This window comes from Girardinichthys multiradiatus, chromosome 8 (genome assembly GCF_021462225.1).
Source record: "Girardinichthys multiradiatus isolate DD_20200921_A chromosome 8, DD_fGirMul_XY1, whole genome shotgun sequence".
Taxonomy (NCBI): Eukaryota; Metazoa; Chordata; class Actinopteri; order Cyprinodontiformes; family Goodeidae; genus Girardinichthys; species Girardinichthys multiradiatus.
The window spans coordinates 17,875,198-17,891,874 of NC_061801.1; the positions used below are offsets into that span (position 1 = coordinate 17,875,198).

Genomic DNA, 16,677 nt, shown 5'->3' on the forward strand with positions numbered 1-16,677 from the left:
GGTGGAAAATAAACATTTTGTTTACTCCTGGAATCAGTGCTACTTTATGCTTTATCTTTTTCCAGTAAGATCTGTATTTTTCTGATAAAGGTTTCACTTACTTTACGTTACACATCACATCTGTAAACAATACTACCGCGACTCCAAGAGCAATTTTTACATTTTCATTTGTAATTGCTATGTGCAGTCAGCAGAGGGCAGCATTATCGAGATCAATTTGAGAGCGTCGTGACCCACCTATCTGTAGGCGTCACTTTGACCCGAGCAAGTGTTGCTTGTTTTCAGTCAGATAGTTCACACTTGACAAGCTGTGCTGATGCAGAGGTAATATACACACTTGGAACCCAGTTACACCTGGCTATTTGCTGCTTGCTGTGTTTCAGTCATGAAGAACCTTCGTTTCAAGGATTTCTTCTGGGTGAGGGATTTATTTTACGCTTTATTTTCTAATTAAAATTGAATATTAAAGTTTATACGCCTTAGCTGTGTACTTTTAAATTAAAAGCTTAATTTGATGCATACATGAATGAGTTAGTTAGATCTGATCAAATTATGTATTAAACCTTTTTCCATGAGTACTTACTGTATGTTTTGTGTACATTTCAGATAATTAAGGGAGGAAATTAGTACTTCAATCTTTAGCTGATACCATATAATTGAAAATGCTCATAAGAGAACATTTTCCATGTGCAGAATTATGCGATGTACCTGATGTGCCTAAAGACTCTCATCTAATTAACTTTGCAGTATAGATATTTTATATTATACAAAGGATGTGTACATAGAGACCATTATTGCAGGCTGATATCCTTCACTTAGATCTAAAGCTCAAAATATAAATTTCCATTGTGTGCAAGTTCAAGTGTTCACTGGAATTGTTATTTCCAAACAGGTCTAGGCAGAAGACATGCTGCAGTTAAGAGAGGATGTTCAGAGAGCAAGTAAGAAGGTCTTTTTAATGAAGAAAACAATTGTTATTTTTCTTGCAGTACCCAGATCTGACCTCCACTGCTGGCTATGATGCCATCATTCAGTATCTCAGTGATGGAAAAAGAACATGCAAGGAGGTGGAGGACTTTATGAAGGCCAGGTAAGGATTTTGCCAGTACATGTAACTGATTCTGCTCGGGAGACTGCGCTTGCTCTCTGGAAAACTGTCCAGATGCCAATAATAGACAAAAAAACAAAACGAAAGCTGAAGCGAAATTAACTTTAGAATTTGTAGTGTCATTGTGGTAGGAAGCAAAGTAACTCCCTACAAGACTATGAAAGGCCTTTTCTATACCAAACTACTTGTATGACAGTTTGGCATTTTTTAAGTTGGAATATGTGTGTGAAGTATCTTTAGGCTTACTTTATTGTGGAGTCATAAAAAACGTGTTGGCATTTTAAATTTTTCCTTCCTCCAACAATGATTAATTTTTCTTTGCCCTATCACACACACACACACACACACACACACACACACACACACACACACGTTAACTCCTGTTTTATCTGCTACGGGCTTAAGCCAAAGTTCTGTACATGATTGAGGTGATTTTTATGATTCAGTAGACTGAACAGCATTTGTGTCACTATATGATACACAGTAATAAACTGTAAAAATAGCAATGGAAGCATATTGCATAACAAAACTGAAAGTTCCCTAAATTAAGAAAGGAAAGGGTGTTTTGTTACCCAAAAATGCTTCAAAAAATACAAGAAGTAAGCCTTTTGAACATGATTGTTGCTGCACAGAGGCATTTCTGAGCTATAATACACAGAAACATAAAAATGGAAAACTGAATTAAAGTGAATTCATTCTTTAAGCCATGTCTGTTCTTGCAGGAATACACGCTTGCATTTACAAAATGTTACCGGAGGTACTGTAAATGCTGTGTGTCACAGTTTGTAGGCAGGGTCAGTAAAGTAATAAACTAAAAGATTAATAATACTCAAATAGGTGAGAGTACTTTGGTATTCCTGTGCTGTATTTCTTCACACATTTGATTACTACATAAATGGTTGGGCTTGGTCTCGTTGTGACAAGCATAGTGAAGTAAGTACCTCATTAAACTTGCTTTTGCAATTATATCAAAAAGTAATTATATCAAAAAGTAATACACAAAAGGAAAGTGAGGCAATCATTTGTAGTGGGTTTGATTACACCTTCCTCTTGCCAAATGTTGATGTGCCTCTGGGTAAGGCAGGTAACCCCAAGTTACCTACTGACCTGCGTTCTGGTGCATGAATGTGTGTGTTAGTAAATGAGTAATTTGGGTTCTTTCTAAAGCCCCTTGAGTGGTCGGTATAACTAGAAAGCCATTTTATAAGTTCAGTCCATTTACCATCTATTTAACAATATCCCAAGCGTTGATCACCTCACAGTGGTGGCAGCATCATGGTGCTGGGTGCTTCTCTTCAGCAGCGATAGGGAAGGTGGTGATAGTTGATAGGAAAATCAGAAGTTTTGTAAAGGGTAACACTGAAAGAAAACCTAGTGGATGTTGCAAAAGACTCAAGACGAGCACAGAGGTTCACCTAGCAGCAGGACAATGACCCTAAACACACAAACCGAGGAACAATGGATTTGTATGTGTTGCTTTCCACAGATTTTCACAATTCACTGTGACTGAGTTTAAGCTATTTTGCAAAGAACCATGTATTTTTCCCTTCCACTTCAAAATTATGCACTATATCATGTTGGTTTATCATATAAAAAAAAACCTATGAAATACTTCAGAGATTATGGTTGTAATGTGACAAAATATGAAAAAGCTCAAATACAATTACCATTTAAAAAGAAAATATCTGCTCTCTTAAAGGATTTCCTGTTTGGTAACTGTGTCTTTCAGGGCTTCAATCGAAGAAAGGTACGCAAAAGATCTTCTTGGTCTGTCCAAGAAGGTGTGTGGACACAATGAGATGAAGTAAGCAACCTCTGAGTCCAGATGCAATCGTTAACCAGTTTGACCAGCTTTAAAGATAGCACACAATCCTTTTGCTATTAAATGTATAAATATACTTAAACAGAACTGCCTTTGATTCTGGATTTAGGCACAGATGCTTCCAGCAAACATTACTTTATTCTGACTCAATTCAATTCAAATACATTTTATTAACCCCAAAGGGAAATTAAATGTGGTCATAGAGTTAAATTCAGAATAGGTGATGGCACTAGTCCTTTCATAGCGTTTCCTAATTATATTTTTGTCATGTTTAAAATGCTTCCACTAACATGTCATTTTCATTTTAGTCAAAGATCAGTCTGGTTATATTTCTGAGTAGAGATGTAAGTTTTAAGAGGAAGCAAGAAAAATAGATGGTGATGATACAGTGGATAGTATTTCCTTTAATGGTGCATTATTAGGCCTTTCTTAAAAGATAGAGTATAGGTCCGATGTAAGAGAAGAATAACTACATTTCCACAGGAAAATCATGCAAATTCTTACTGTCATTGAAATTAAATGTTTTTCAAATTGGACATGTTAATGCAGTCCCACATTCAATAATTGTTCTGTTTTACTTTTATATTTCAAGCACATTAAAAAGATCCCTGGACATGTTTAAACTTCGTAAGTGCTTTGTCATGAATGCTACAATAATTCTTTCAGTGCGTGCTTTCTTTGCCGAATTATCTAAAACCAAGTTTTTCTTTCCTCTTTCAAGAAATCGAAAATGTTAGTCTATCACACTTGCAACTGGCACAAAGCATGAGAGAAGAGGCCAAGAAACTGGAGGAATTCAAAGAGAAGCAGAGAGAAGCAAGGAAAAAGGTTGGTGCTTTTTCCCATGCGATGATGTATTTAGATAGTATGTGTTTATTTGACGTATACTTTTTTTTTTTTTAGATAGAGCAACAGATGGATGCTTTCCACAAACAGAAGTCCTCACAGTTTAAGAGGACGATGGATGTAAGTAGAAAGGAAAATATGTTACAGCACCCTTCACACTTAGATGTGTAAAACCTCTTAAATACATCCATCTTTTATAGCAGAGTGGCAGAATCTCACCAAAAATGTTAGAAAATCCAACTTTTAACTGGAGTATGTTCATTCAGTGAAGTAAAAAATCTCACTTTAAGAAATAATTCTTTATCTTTTACAAAATAACCAGTGCCATAGTTATTGGCACCCGACAATTTCATATAAAATAAAGTGCTAATGCAATCATTTTTAATTTATGCTTTGCCTTTTTAAGTTAATCAGTGTTGCAACATTAATTAGTTATCCAGGACTTCTTGTTTCCCTGGAACATAAAAATTAAGGGACACAGAGGCCCATTGCTTTCAGCAACTCTTCCAAGAAGGAAAGACAAGAGAACATGTCATTCAACTATGCCAGTGTTGTGAAATGGTTACAATAAAAAAGCCACTTGGCTAAACTTGACCATATTTACAGTGAAAACATTGCATGAAAAGTTTAAAGCAACTGCAAGGCTTGACAGAAATATATGAAATCTTACCACCACTCAGTCAGGAAGATGCTAAGGGCGGTTAAAATATATTTATAGTTCACTGTTGGAGAACTGCAGCAGAGTCACATCTTGGGGTCACAGAGTGTCCATAACAGCCTTTAGATTGTATGTACATGCCAGCCAGATGTTTAAGTGAGCTATGTTATCTCCTACTTTCACAAATGTATATATGTGGAGTTATGCAAATGCTACTGGGTCTTTAAACAGAACCGTGTGCTAGGGTCAGATGAGATTAAGACGTTTTGGTAACATACATGCCAGGTGGGTCTACTATAAAACAAAGGAGGAATTTTTGGAAAAGCAGCTGAAAGTAATTGTTAGGAATAGTGGAGGATGCATGACACTGTGGGTCTGTTTTTCTATAGAAGGCCTTGGTGATTCTGTTAACGTTCATGGGATCATAAACTCTTTGAAATACCAGGACATTTTAAATAATTTGTTATCACTGTGTCTTTTCGCAGAATAACGATTCAAAACACATGGCTAAATCAACATAGAAATAGTTACCCGGACACAATATTATCTTTCTTCCATGGTCATCTGAGTCTCAAGGTCCTATTAAATATCTGTCGGGTGAGCTGAAGAGAACAGTGGACAACAAAAAGTTATAGTTTTTTGTTGATGAGGAAGTTTTTTTTTGTTTGTTTTTGGTTTTTTTTGGAGATCTGTTTTAGGATTGAAGAAAAAAATGACCAGAAAAAAGTGGAAACAATATGAAAAAAGTGGAAATGTATATAAACAATAAAGTCGAAGTGATACTGGCACACACCCCTGCGAAGGACATGCCTTCTGTAAATGAGCAAGTAACTTTAAATTTTAGATTAAGATTTTATAAGATAGAAATTTATTGTCGTTTAGCATATAAACATACTGTGGATGCACACTGCCTGGGAAGAGCACAGCAGTTCAGCATTCTGCCTCTTCTTTAGGATATTATTTCCTCTTTATTCTCAATATTTCAACTTTTATTCAAAAAGATTATTCTTGAAGTAAAATGTTGACTTTATTTTATAATGGAAAAAGAAATTCCACCATAAAAAAAATCCACCTTTTTTATTTTTCTTCCAAATACTTCTTTGTATTTCTAGTTTGATTTTCCTAATTTATCTGTGACAAATTATGATTGTCAATAACAGATTTGTTATTTTAAGATATTTGTTAGGCACTAGTTGCCTTTATTTATTTATTTATTGACAGTAGGCAGACAGGAAAGAGGGGTAGAGAGAGGGGGAGACATTTGGCAAATGTTGCTGGGTCTGGGACTTGAACCCGGGACAGCCGCTTCGAGGACTGTAACCTCTGCGCTTAACCCCTGCACCATCAGCGCCGCGCCACAGATTTGTTATTTTAAATCTCAAACATATCTTTCCTAGGGTTGCTAATACATTTGCAGGGTTCTATATGGGCCATTTTAAAGCTAAAATACTCCCCCATACACATGTAAAGACGTAGTGTTGCTGGTTGTCCTTTGTCTTCTACTGCTCCTGTGCAACCTGCCATGTAAAATGAAAACCAGAAGTATTAAAGCAAAATAGGACATGCAGATTTTGATCATGCTACAACAGTATTAGTCAAGAGTTAAAATGTCCTTCTATTGTTATTCCACTTTGAAGGAGAACTGAATTACACCATTAAAAACAATCCTGGCTAAACGATTCAAAAACACACAAATCATGCAAGTAATTGGTAACAAAAGGAGAACTAATGACACCAGAGTGATTTCCTCTGTTTTAAAAATGTTCTGTTTTTTAGATCCTCGTGGTATAAAATATTTACATTGATGACAGTTCCTAACTAATGTGGTTTTGTGCCCAGTCAAAGAAAGCATATGAGCAGAAGTGTCGTGACAAAGAAGAAGCAGATCAGAACATGAACCGAAACACCAACACCAACAACACCAAGCTTGTGGAGAAGGTACACAGACATCCTATCCTTGCATGACACAAAAAAGATGAAGTACAAATGTTACTCTAAGCTTCTTTAAACTTAATGTTTGCCAGAATAAATTATTACTCTATAACCTAACCTCAGTTTAAAGGTGAACTGTTCCATTTATTTCATGTTATTTTGGAACAATCCCAAAAATCACTCTTTTGGAACATGTGACTCATTTGTTTCCCTGAAAATTCATGATAAGATCTGTCAGTTCTCACGAAGGGGTTAGTCCTATACTATAAAACATGCAGTTTACTGACTGTATTATTTGCATTGAAAAGTATTTTAGTTAGCCTAAACTAAACGTTCTCATTTCTCTATTATCTTTCAGCTCCATTTAAAAGCTCAGCAGGCAAAACAGAATGCAGAAGAAGCAGGTAGGTTAACCAGAAATGTCAGAATGGACTGACTGGACTACATTAAAAATGTGACTTTATCCATTCTGCTTTAAATGAAGTGTGTCTCTCAAATTGAGGCCCATACTGGTACACTCTATTGTGCTATTATGACCTATGTGTAAATAATTAAATGTTGTGTCTACAAATTATTCCCAAATGAAAATAACTTAATCTCACAAAAGCTAATTAAAGTGCATTAGACATCTTTTCACGTTTTAATACAGAAATCCTTAAAAATATCTTCTACTTCATTTATTTGGGTGTTTTAACGAATCATATACACTAAACATGCTCCCCTGGCTTCTGGGCAGGTGTAGAAAGTTCAATGTTCGGCTATTTGAGTCTTCAGCATGTGTCTGTTAATAAACGTTTTAATGCCAGCTGGAAATATCATTAGATCCCCTGGATTTACAGTAGTCTTTAATTTGTCTTATATATTGTATGAAGTTAGACTGAATTACAAATAACTCTGCGTACACTCTTAGATAAATGTACTTTTATATTTAACCACAGAGTTCAATTTCTTTGCTCAGAGTCTCCACTTTGTGACTTAGTAATTTTATCCATTCTACCTCAGAAAAGTTCTCTAGATCAATGAGATTGTGAGGGAATCTCTTGTTCAAAGCTCTTTTCAGGCAACCAGACAGATTTGTTTTTCAGATTTAGCTCTAGACTCTCCTAGGCCATTCCAAAACCATCATTTAGCTTTAATGAAGCCATTAATTTGTTGATTTAGATTTATGATTGGGCTCACAGTGATGACTCTTCATCCTCAGTTTTCTTGAAAAACACCTGTGTGTTTTCGGTCTAAATTGAAAGGTATCCACATTAACAAAAACCCATGTTCCACCTGAGATAAAAGCAACCCTGGACCATGATGTTGCCACCACCATGCCTCAATATGTGTATGGTATTCTTTAAGTAATGCTCAGAGTAGTTTTTGCAGCAAATACACATTTTAGAATTGAGGTATTACTGGAAGGTTTATTTGTAAGAAAAGGCCTCTGTCTTGAAATCCTAGTTCGTAGTTCAGAGCAGTTGAGAGTTCAGGTCCTTCAGTGTTGCTGCAGTTATTTGGTATTATTTGCTTTTGCAATTATAACAAAAAATAATTATATCAAAAAGTAATACAAAAAAGAAAAGTGAGGCTTTCATTTGTAGTAGGTTTGATTACAGCTTCCTCTTGCCAAATGTTGATGTGCAGTTGTTTCAACTTTGCTATCCTTTTTTGTACTATAACACAAATCCATAAAGCAGTGGAAACTTTTTTGAATCCTTCTCCTGACTGCTGACCGCTAATTTTGTTCAAGATACTTTGTAATGTCTTTGCAAAGTATGGCTTTAGCGAAAGGATGCAAAAAAATAAATGTCAGAAATTACACAAAAAGATAGCGAAGGTTGGGACTAATTCATTCTGTGGCGGCTCTGGTTGGCGGGCTAGTTTGGATCATGTAGACCCCTTTTTTGTACATGTCCCCCTCTCCGGATGAGGATGGGGGTTGTTGAGGACTGGGGTCGGGGCAGGGGGTTGGGGTCTGGGCTGGGGTCGCTCAGGTTCAGGCGCTGGGGCGGTCCGCCTGTCTCTACCCCCAGAGGGAAGGGGACCACCTTCTGGGTCCAGGGGCTGGTTGCCCCTATGGGGTATCGGCACCTGGACCTGGGAGTATAGAGTATGTATGGGGAGTGTGAGTGAGTGTACGATGTCCATGGATGTTTGTCTTTACGTTTGGTGTGTGGGTGTGAGTGTTATGTGTACGCATGAGGGTGGGAATGTGTGATTGTGACTGTGTGTGACTGTTTTTTGTGTCAGGTTGGGTCTTGGGCTGCTCCTTTGCCTGGATCAGTTTAGGCCCACCATCAAATGTGGGGCCTATTTCCTCCCCGCCACACTACCTGCCGGTGGTTAGTGCCTCTGCCCGCTGGTGTACTTGTGGTTCTCGGTATCCGGGGCTGGGTGCTTTGGTGTGTGCTGGCTCACTCCCAGTGGCAGCTTGCTGGGGCATGGACCCCTAGGCTCTGTCGGGCCTCTGCTTGGGGAGTGATATGTCTTGGGTCTCTGGGTCGATAGCTGGATCTGCTCGGACGTAGACCGCTGCCGGCGGGGCCTGTAGGCTCGTCGCTGCAGCTCCCTGGGGCTTCTGCACTGTGGCTGCTGGGTGGTTCCCCTGGGACTCTCCCCTACTCTTCTCTGGGGGGGTTGCGATAGTCCCGGCGGTGGTTCTCCTGGGGTTCTTGTGCTCTGGGGGGCCTTTGGATGTCTGTGTGTGTCCCGGATCCAGGGGGGCAGGTCTGTGGCTCCTCACACTCGCTATTGCATATGTTTATGTAGAAACCTACATAAACACCCACAGGTGTTTAGATTCAGGTGTCGACAGATACACAAATGTTCTATATTGAGCCGCATTTACCTCTAAATACATCTTGCATTCATAAGTACCGTGCACATTTTGGTAAAAAAGCTGTTAATATGAACGTTTCTGCAGGTGTAGAAGCAAGCAGGGTGTTACCTTGTATTCTCTTCATCCTTCTTTCCTCCATTCTTTTCTCCTTCTCATCCCTTTTTTCTTTTGGCCCCATCTCTCTCTCTTATTTTTTTCCTTTTCATTTCTGTTTCAGTGTCCGTAACAATTGAAATAATCTGAAAGCAGTTTCTAATAAACTTTCTTTTATAAATATCAAGCAGAGCTTTAAAGCTTTAGCTTTAATGCGTGAACATTTCTACAACCAGGTTATTGCACTTTCTACATGTTTTAAATAGTTTTGCCTCAAACACATTTGATGTCTTTCTTTCAATTGAATTGTGCAAGAGAGATGCCACATCAAAGGTGGAAAAATGAGGCCTTAGATACATCACAATAGCCTAGCATTTACCAGGAATGTGTTCACTTAAAAAGCTAAATCCACTGTACTATACATGCTGATTGATATTATTGATGAAAAAGAAATACTCAAAATCCTTCCGTATTTTGTTTTGTGGTTTGATTGTTGCAAGGTTCCTTTAAAAGTCATAAAATTCTCACACACAAAACATGCTGTTTTTATTTGGAGTTAACGTTTATAGATGCTAACAAGACTGAATATAGAAAACATTTAAAAGTCAGAGAGCACCATCATTTGTGTCAATGTTTGCATCCATAGAGGAGCAATTAGGCTAAAGTCTTCCATTGCTGCAATCATGGTGGAAAACTGCTAAAGGTCTAACAAAAGTAGTATAATGGGTAATTTAATGGTCAGTGTGATATATTTGAATGTTCATGGTGTTGGTTCTGTTTCATTGACAGACAAGTTATACCAACACAATATTATAAATCTGGGAAAAATTAGAGATGACTGGCTGAAGGAGCACATAAACGCTTGTGAGGTAAGGCTGAGAATTACTTCCTCATTCCAATAATAGTTGAACCATTAGATAAACAATGAGCTGAATGCCCAATCTTCTTTTAACTCCCAGATATTTGAAAAACAGTCAGCAGAACGCATTAACTTCCTGAGGAACACAGTGTGGACTCATCTTAACCAGCTTTCACAGCAATGTGTCACCAGCGATGAGGTAAAGCTCCAAAGCGACTCACTGGCCCATAAACTTAACCTCTGGTCCTGATCTACATCACACGAAAACAGTTCCTGAAACCCTGACAAGGAACCTTTTCAACATTTCTCAATTAATAAATGAACCGTTACTTTTAAACTGTCATATGTGCCCAATTAACTGACCAATCAAAGCACACAGGGCGTTAAAGATGCAAAGGTTTTAGTAATGTATTAAGTACAAGTTGACAAAAGGTGCTGTGGCAACATAAAAAGGGAGAAAATAATCACTTTTTAATATTACAAAATATAGAAATTTATTTTTCAACTCACATATAAAATTTATTTGTACATCAGGACATTTAGGTACTTTAAATGTGCTAAAGTCAGAATTTTTTACTTATCTTCAGGATAGTCTTTAGGTTTCCCTGAGGTTGTTGGTTTGGATTTAGAGCTCCTTAGATTTGTTGATTTTAATGTCTGTTATGGCATGTATGTTTTTAGTGAAAAAGTGCTGACAGAATTATTTTAATCCACAGCACTCAACCCAAACAGCAGACAGAGACACCTAACACCTGCAGACCTCAGTTCAGCACTTAGCAGCTTAAGAATCAGACATCACCAGGCAACAGAAAATAAATGCTGTTCTTACCTGTAAAATGTTGCTCATACGGTGGCTTGCAAAGGTCTTCATAAACCGTGAATCTTTTTATATTTTGCCAAGTTGCAAACACAAACTTCAGTATGTTTTAATGGGGTTCTTTTGTGATAGATCAACACAAAGTAGGATATAAATGTAAAGTGGAAGGAAAGTCTTTCAAAAAACGCAAACAAAAATGTAAGAAGTCTGAATTGCATTTGTATTCAAGCTCCCTGGGTTAATATTTTTATAGACCCACTTCCTGCCAAAATAACAGCTATGAATATTTCAGATCATGTCTCATGATACTGAATTTGTTCTTTGCTAAATAGCTCAGACTTGGTTGGAACAGACTGAAAGTATCTGTGAACATCAATTTTCAAGCCTTACAGAAATTCTCAGTTGGATTTAGGTTTGGACTTTGACTAGGTCATTCTGACAGATGGATGTGCTTTGATCTGCTGTATGCGTAGGGTTGTTGTGCTTCCTGAAGGTGAACGTCTCAAGATATTTGCAGCCTCCATCAGGTTTTCTTCCTGTATTCCCATGCAGTCAGCTTTATCTATCTACACTCTGACTAGCTTCAGTGTCCCCGCTAAGAAAAGGGATTCCTACAACAAAATGTTGCCACCACGTTTACAGTGGGGATGGTGTGTTTAGGATGATATGCAGGTTGAGGTTTCCCATATCACATTTTGCTTGTTGGTAGTAAAAATATTTTTGTCTTAGCTGATCAGAGGAGCTTGTTCTACATATTTCCTGGTTCCTTTAAATGGCCTGTTGCAAAATTTAAACATTAATTATTATTACTTTCTTTCAAAAATGGCTTTCTTCTTCCCACTCTTCCAAAAAGAGACATTTTTTAGAATACAAGAGTAATAGTTGTCCTGTAAACAGAATCTCGTACCTGAGCTGTGGATCTCTGCAGCTACTCCAGAGTTACAATGCGCCACTTCTTCTACTGCTTCTCTGATTAATGCTCCCCTTTGTCCAGCCTGTCAGTTTAGGTGGAGGGTCATAACTTGGTAAGTTTTGCTGTGAAAGAATGCTCTCTGGAAGGCACTGTATGCTGGATTAGTTGTGTTTATAAACTTCGTAGACCTAGAGTTCAAGTTTGTTGCATTAATAATCTTAGTGTGATCATTTTTACTCATTTAATAAATATTTAACTCTATCAGTATAAAAACTATAACTGGACACTGACCCCCTTATTTGCTGTTTTTGTGTTTTATGTGCGTGTGTGTGTGCGCCAAGCTGTATGAGGAAGTGAGAAGGTCACTGGAACAATGTGACATCCAGGAAGATGTCGAACACTTTGTAAACCTCAGACGGACTGGAGAGAAACCACCAGGTATAACGGCAGCACAAACTCACAGTGGTGTGCCAGTTATAATTAACCAGCGCTAAAGGCTGAGGGAAGTAGTTATCAGCCATTGTTTGCCAGTAAATTAACGGTATCTGTGTTTGCATGGAACAGCTCCAGTGGTGTATGAGAACTTCTACACTGGTCAGATGTCTCCAACTGGACCGCCACCCACTCGGCTGCCTCCACCAGCTGTCAGGTAAATAAAATGAAATTCAGGATTTTGTTTTGTTTGTTTTGACTGGTTCTTTGCAGCTGCAGAATTCTGATCATAGCTTTCAACTTTGTTTTGTGAATTTGCAGGAGGGGACCACTACCTGATCCAACACAGAACAACAGAGGTATGTCTTCGTTTAATGAAGTGTGATCTCCTCATGATTTGATTATCTGCACTTAAATGTCAATAAGGGTATTAAGAAGATGATGGGTTTTAGATATTTTATTGATTTTATTACAGATTTTTCAATAATTTTGGAATGAACTTCGTGCTGCTTTTTGATTGCAGATGACGGACGCCGGCCTTTTGTGGAAGACGAAGACTATAGTGTGATCCAGTATTAACATCAGTTTCAGACTTACCCGTTATAGCTTATTACTTCCTCTTTTTGGGCTTCCTGTAAAACACTCATTTCAGATGGAAGATTAGTGTCATAACTATATAGTCAATGTTTCACTTTAGGTTGTTTCATGCTTTGAAAGTACCTCGATTTATTAAAATAGGTAAAAAATCAAAGTTGTTTAAAGTTAATGTATGAAATGAAATTATTAAGCATAATAAACATTTTTCTTCATTGTTTTTAGTTAAGTGTTTTTACTATCCGACAAAAATCTTAAAATGATTATGTAAACCCAAGTGAAGTGTGAATTCAGCAACGTAGTTTATTTTCTTTTTTTGTTTTTTACATTTACTGGAGACAAATTTAAACGTGCCATTTGTTTACCAGTTTTCGTTTCCTTGTTGATGTGAAAGTAACTGACCACTGTCTCGTGATTGGCACGACTCTTGAACCTTTATACCATCCCGTTTTCATAGACGTCCAGTAAACAAAAAATAATAATAACCTGATCCAAGTTCTTCAACTACAAGTTGTTACAAATTGTTCAATATACTAAAACATTCCAGTCAAATCTGTTGTTTTAGGTTCTATACCAACAATCCTTTCCATAAAATCTCATGAATTTATTTTACCTGCTGGCAAAACAGCATTTTATTAATGATGCCGTTAAATATAGCTGAGTTTGAAACAGGGTTAAGAGGAAATGTGATTTCTTCTTGCATTTTTATCCTTCCTGCCTTTCTTCAGTGCATTTCATAACCCTTGAATTTTTTCATTCTGCCACGTTGCAACCGCAAATTCCCATTTGTTGTTTTGATTTTACACGTGAAAGACCAACACATAATGCATAATTGTGAAATCAGAGCAACCAACCACATCATCTGAAAATGTAAATTGTATGGCATAACTGAAACCTACCAAGACATGGCTGTTTACCAGAGGTGACAGGCCTGGTAAAGAGACTATTAATCAGAGAAGCATCCAAGTGGCCCATGTTAACTCTGGAGGAGCTGCAGAGATCCACAGCTTTGATGGAGGAATCTACTGATAAGACAACTATTAATCATGCACTACACAAATCTAGCTCTTATGGAACAGTTGCTGGAAAAAAAAATGTTGAAAGAAATCCATAAGAAGTCTCATATGCTGTTTGCCCCAAGACATATAGCAGATGCAGCAAACTTGCAGAGAAGCTGCTCTGATCAGATAAGATCAAAATTTGACTTTATGGCACTCAAAGTATTGTGTGGCGGAAATCTAAAACTGCATATTACTCTGAACACAACATACCAATAATGAAACATGGTGGTGGCAGGATAATGTTGAGGGGATGCTTTTCTTCACCAGCAGGAGGAAAACAAGTCGCTAATCCAGGAAGAAAATCTGTTAGAGGCTGTAAAAGACTTGAGGCCGGGCCAAAGGTTCACCTTCCATCAGGTAAACAACCTAGACATACAACCAGAGCTTTCCAGATGAGAATCTGTGGCAGGGTTTATGTGCTCGGAGCGCTCCCGCTGACACCAGAGACCTTGGACCGCTCTGTGTTGCCACACAGCGCCCCAGCCCATGGGGCTGGCATCTGTTGTGACCACCTCCCTGCGACACACCACTAACCCCATAGGGACGCCCTTGGACAAATAAGTCTTGTCTCGCCATGGAGCTAGGGCACAAAGGCAAGTCCACGTCACCGTGAGCCTCTGACGCCTGTGCAGCTTGGAGTCCAGGCGAAAGCTGTTGAGCCACCTCTGCAAAGAACGCAGAAGGAGCAAACCCAAGGGCACAACACAAGTGACTGAAGTCAGTTTGCCTAGCAGCTGCAGGAAGGGGATGTAGGGAAACCGCCTGCCCAGCCTGAATTGACTGACCAACTGGAGTATGTCGGCCACCCTGAGAACAGATGGTAGTAGTCGAGTCCAAAAGCATCCCAAGAAAAGTGGTCGTCTGGGACGGAACCAGGCAACTCTTCACCAAGTTGACTTTGAGGCCCAACTGCGATACATGAGCAAGAAGGGGGCACGTATCTTGGACGGCTCCATCCCAAGAGGGGGCGCAAAGGAGCCAGTTGTCCAGGTATGGAAGAATCCTGACTCAAGAGGCCTGCAGAGGAGAGAGGGCCGCTTTCACGCACTGAGTAAACACCCTTGGGGAAAGGGAGAGGCCGAAAGGGAGTACCCGAAATTGCCAATGGCAACCCCAATAAGCAAACCTGAGAAAACCGCGATATTCTTCCACAACAAGCACATGAAAGTAGGCGTCCGTCAGATTTATTGACGTAAACCTGTCTCCCTTTGCAACAGCCTGAAGAACTTCTGACGTCGTAAGCATGTAGAAGGGAAGCACCCTCAGGAACTGATTGAGTCCCCTCAGATCTAAAATGGGGCAAAAACCACCTGTTTTCACAACAAAGTACATCAAATAGTAGCCCATGGGTTGCCGCAGAAGGTCTACAGCCTCGATTGCACCCTTGGCCAGAAGGGCGGAAAGTTCCTGGTCCAGTGCTTGGGATTTCACCGGGTCGGCGGTAAGTCATTTTGACCCGGAGTGAAAAGGGGGGCCACCGTCAAAACTGTAGCCTGTAACCATGGGTCAAAGTGGCAACCACCCACGGATCTACAGTATAAGCAGCCCAGAAACTGAGCTGCTGATGGGAAAAATGTCAGACGGCTGGCCCGGTGGCATCATCTTCGATCCCCACTGATCCCGGGTCTGTCTAACTGGATGGTGGACTGGCTGATGAAAGTCCCTGCGTGGTCTCTGCTGCACCTTTCGGGGATAGAAACCCCCAAATCTATCACCATGTCGAGGTGACGGCTGAGCACTGGGGCTAACGGAAGGATGGCTCGAGCCCTGAGGAGGAGGAGGGGGCATACTCCTGCGGAGGCCAGAAAGTTGCTGGCTAGTCTGGCGCGCCTGAACAGTTCGCTCCAGCGCCTCCACAGCTGCTGATCCAAACAATTCTACCGGCATGACTGGGACACCCCTGAGGGTCTGACGGCATGCTTCCGTCAGAGGAGACAGCGCCAGCCAGACCTGTCGACGAGTATGGACAAGAAAAGACATGACACGGCCGAGCTCCCTGATCATCAGCACAAAGGCCTGCAATGCTGCGTCGCTAAACCCAACTGCCGCAGTTGCACCACCAGCGTCCTGAAGGGATGCAGAGAGGGCAAACATGAGATGTGTCATGGAATTGCCAATGCGGCCAGCACGTGCTCCTGCATTGTATGCTTTACACAGGAGGTCATCCGTAGCCCGACATTAAGTACGTGGGCATCGGAGATCAGGACGCAGGGCTTCATCTAGTGACACGATCAGTGAAGCAACAGCGGGTTCAATTGCTGCCATACGGTCCAGGCCTGCCTCGACTGACTCGTGCATGGCAGCCAACACTCGGCCGTCCGTGGAGAGACGTGACAACGCTCTTGGGTCCCGCCAACAGGCGTGCAACTCCCTCAGGTACTCCTCAAGAGGGACAGAAAAAGGAGTAGGACCCTGTCCACGCCTGAAAAAGGCACTTCCGGAAGCAGACTCCTCTCCTAGCGGGAGCTCCAGCTGCAGCTGCTTCAAGGCCATACACATGGTCCTCTCGCATAGAGCCGTCACTGGGCTCACCAACTGCGCTTTGCGAAGAAAATGAGCCAGGCCTGTATATTACCGATCATAAATACCTGTTTTGTTCCAATCTCTTTTTTTTCCAAACACAATAAATACTTCCTCCAGGCTCTTTTCAAGCTAAGGACCAATTTTACATGTGTCCATTTGTGATTGTTGTCACATGGAGTGCCACATGTTGCTTTG

General features: G+C 39.9%; 1 protein-coding gene across 1 annotated transcript; it reads left to right on the top strand.

Moving 5' to 3' along the window:
* Positions 1-279: 279 nt before the first annotated feature.
* pstpip2 (proline-serine-threonine phosphatase interacting protein 2) lies at positions 280-13,114 on the top strand. Its single transcript, XM_047371777.1, has 14 exons — positions 280-418; positions 990-1,090; positions 2,838-2,912; positions 3,523-3,557; positions 3,652-3,758; positions 3,834-3,896; positions 6,274-6,372; positions 6,725-6,770; positions 10,073-10,152; positions 10,243-10,341; positions 12,214-12,310; positions 12,437-12,521; positions 12,626-12,663; positions 12,828-13,114. Exons 1-14 carry the CDS (start codon positions 386-388, stop codon positions 12,881-12,883), a joined length of 1,014 nt encoding a protein of 337 aa, XP_047227733.1. The 5' UTR covers positions 280-385; the 3' UTR covers positions 12,884-13,114.
* The last annotated feature ends 3,563 nt before the right edge of the window (positions 13,115-16,677 follow it).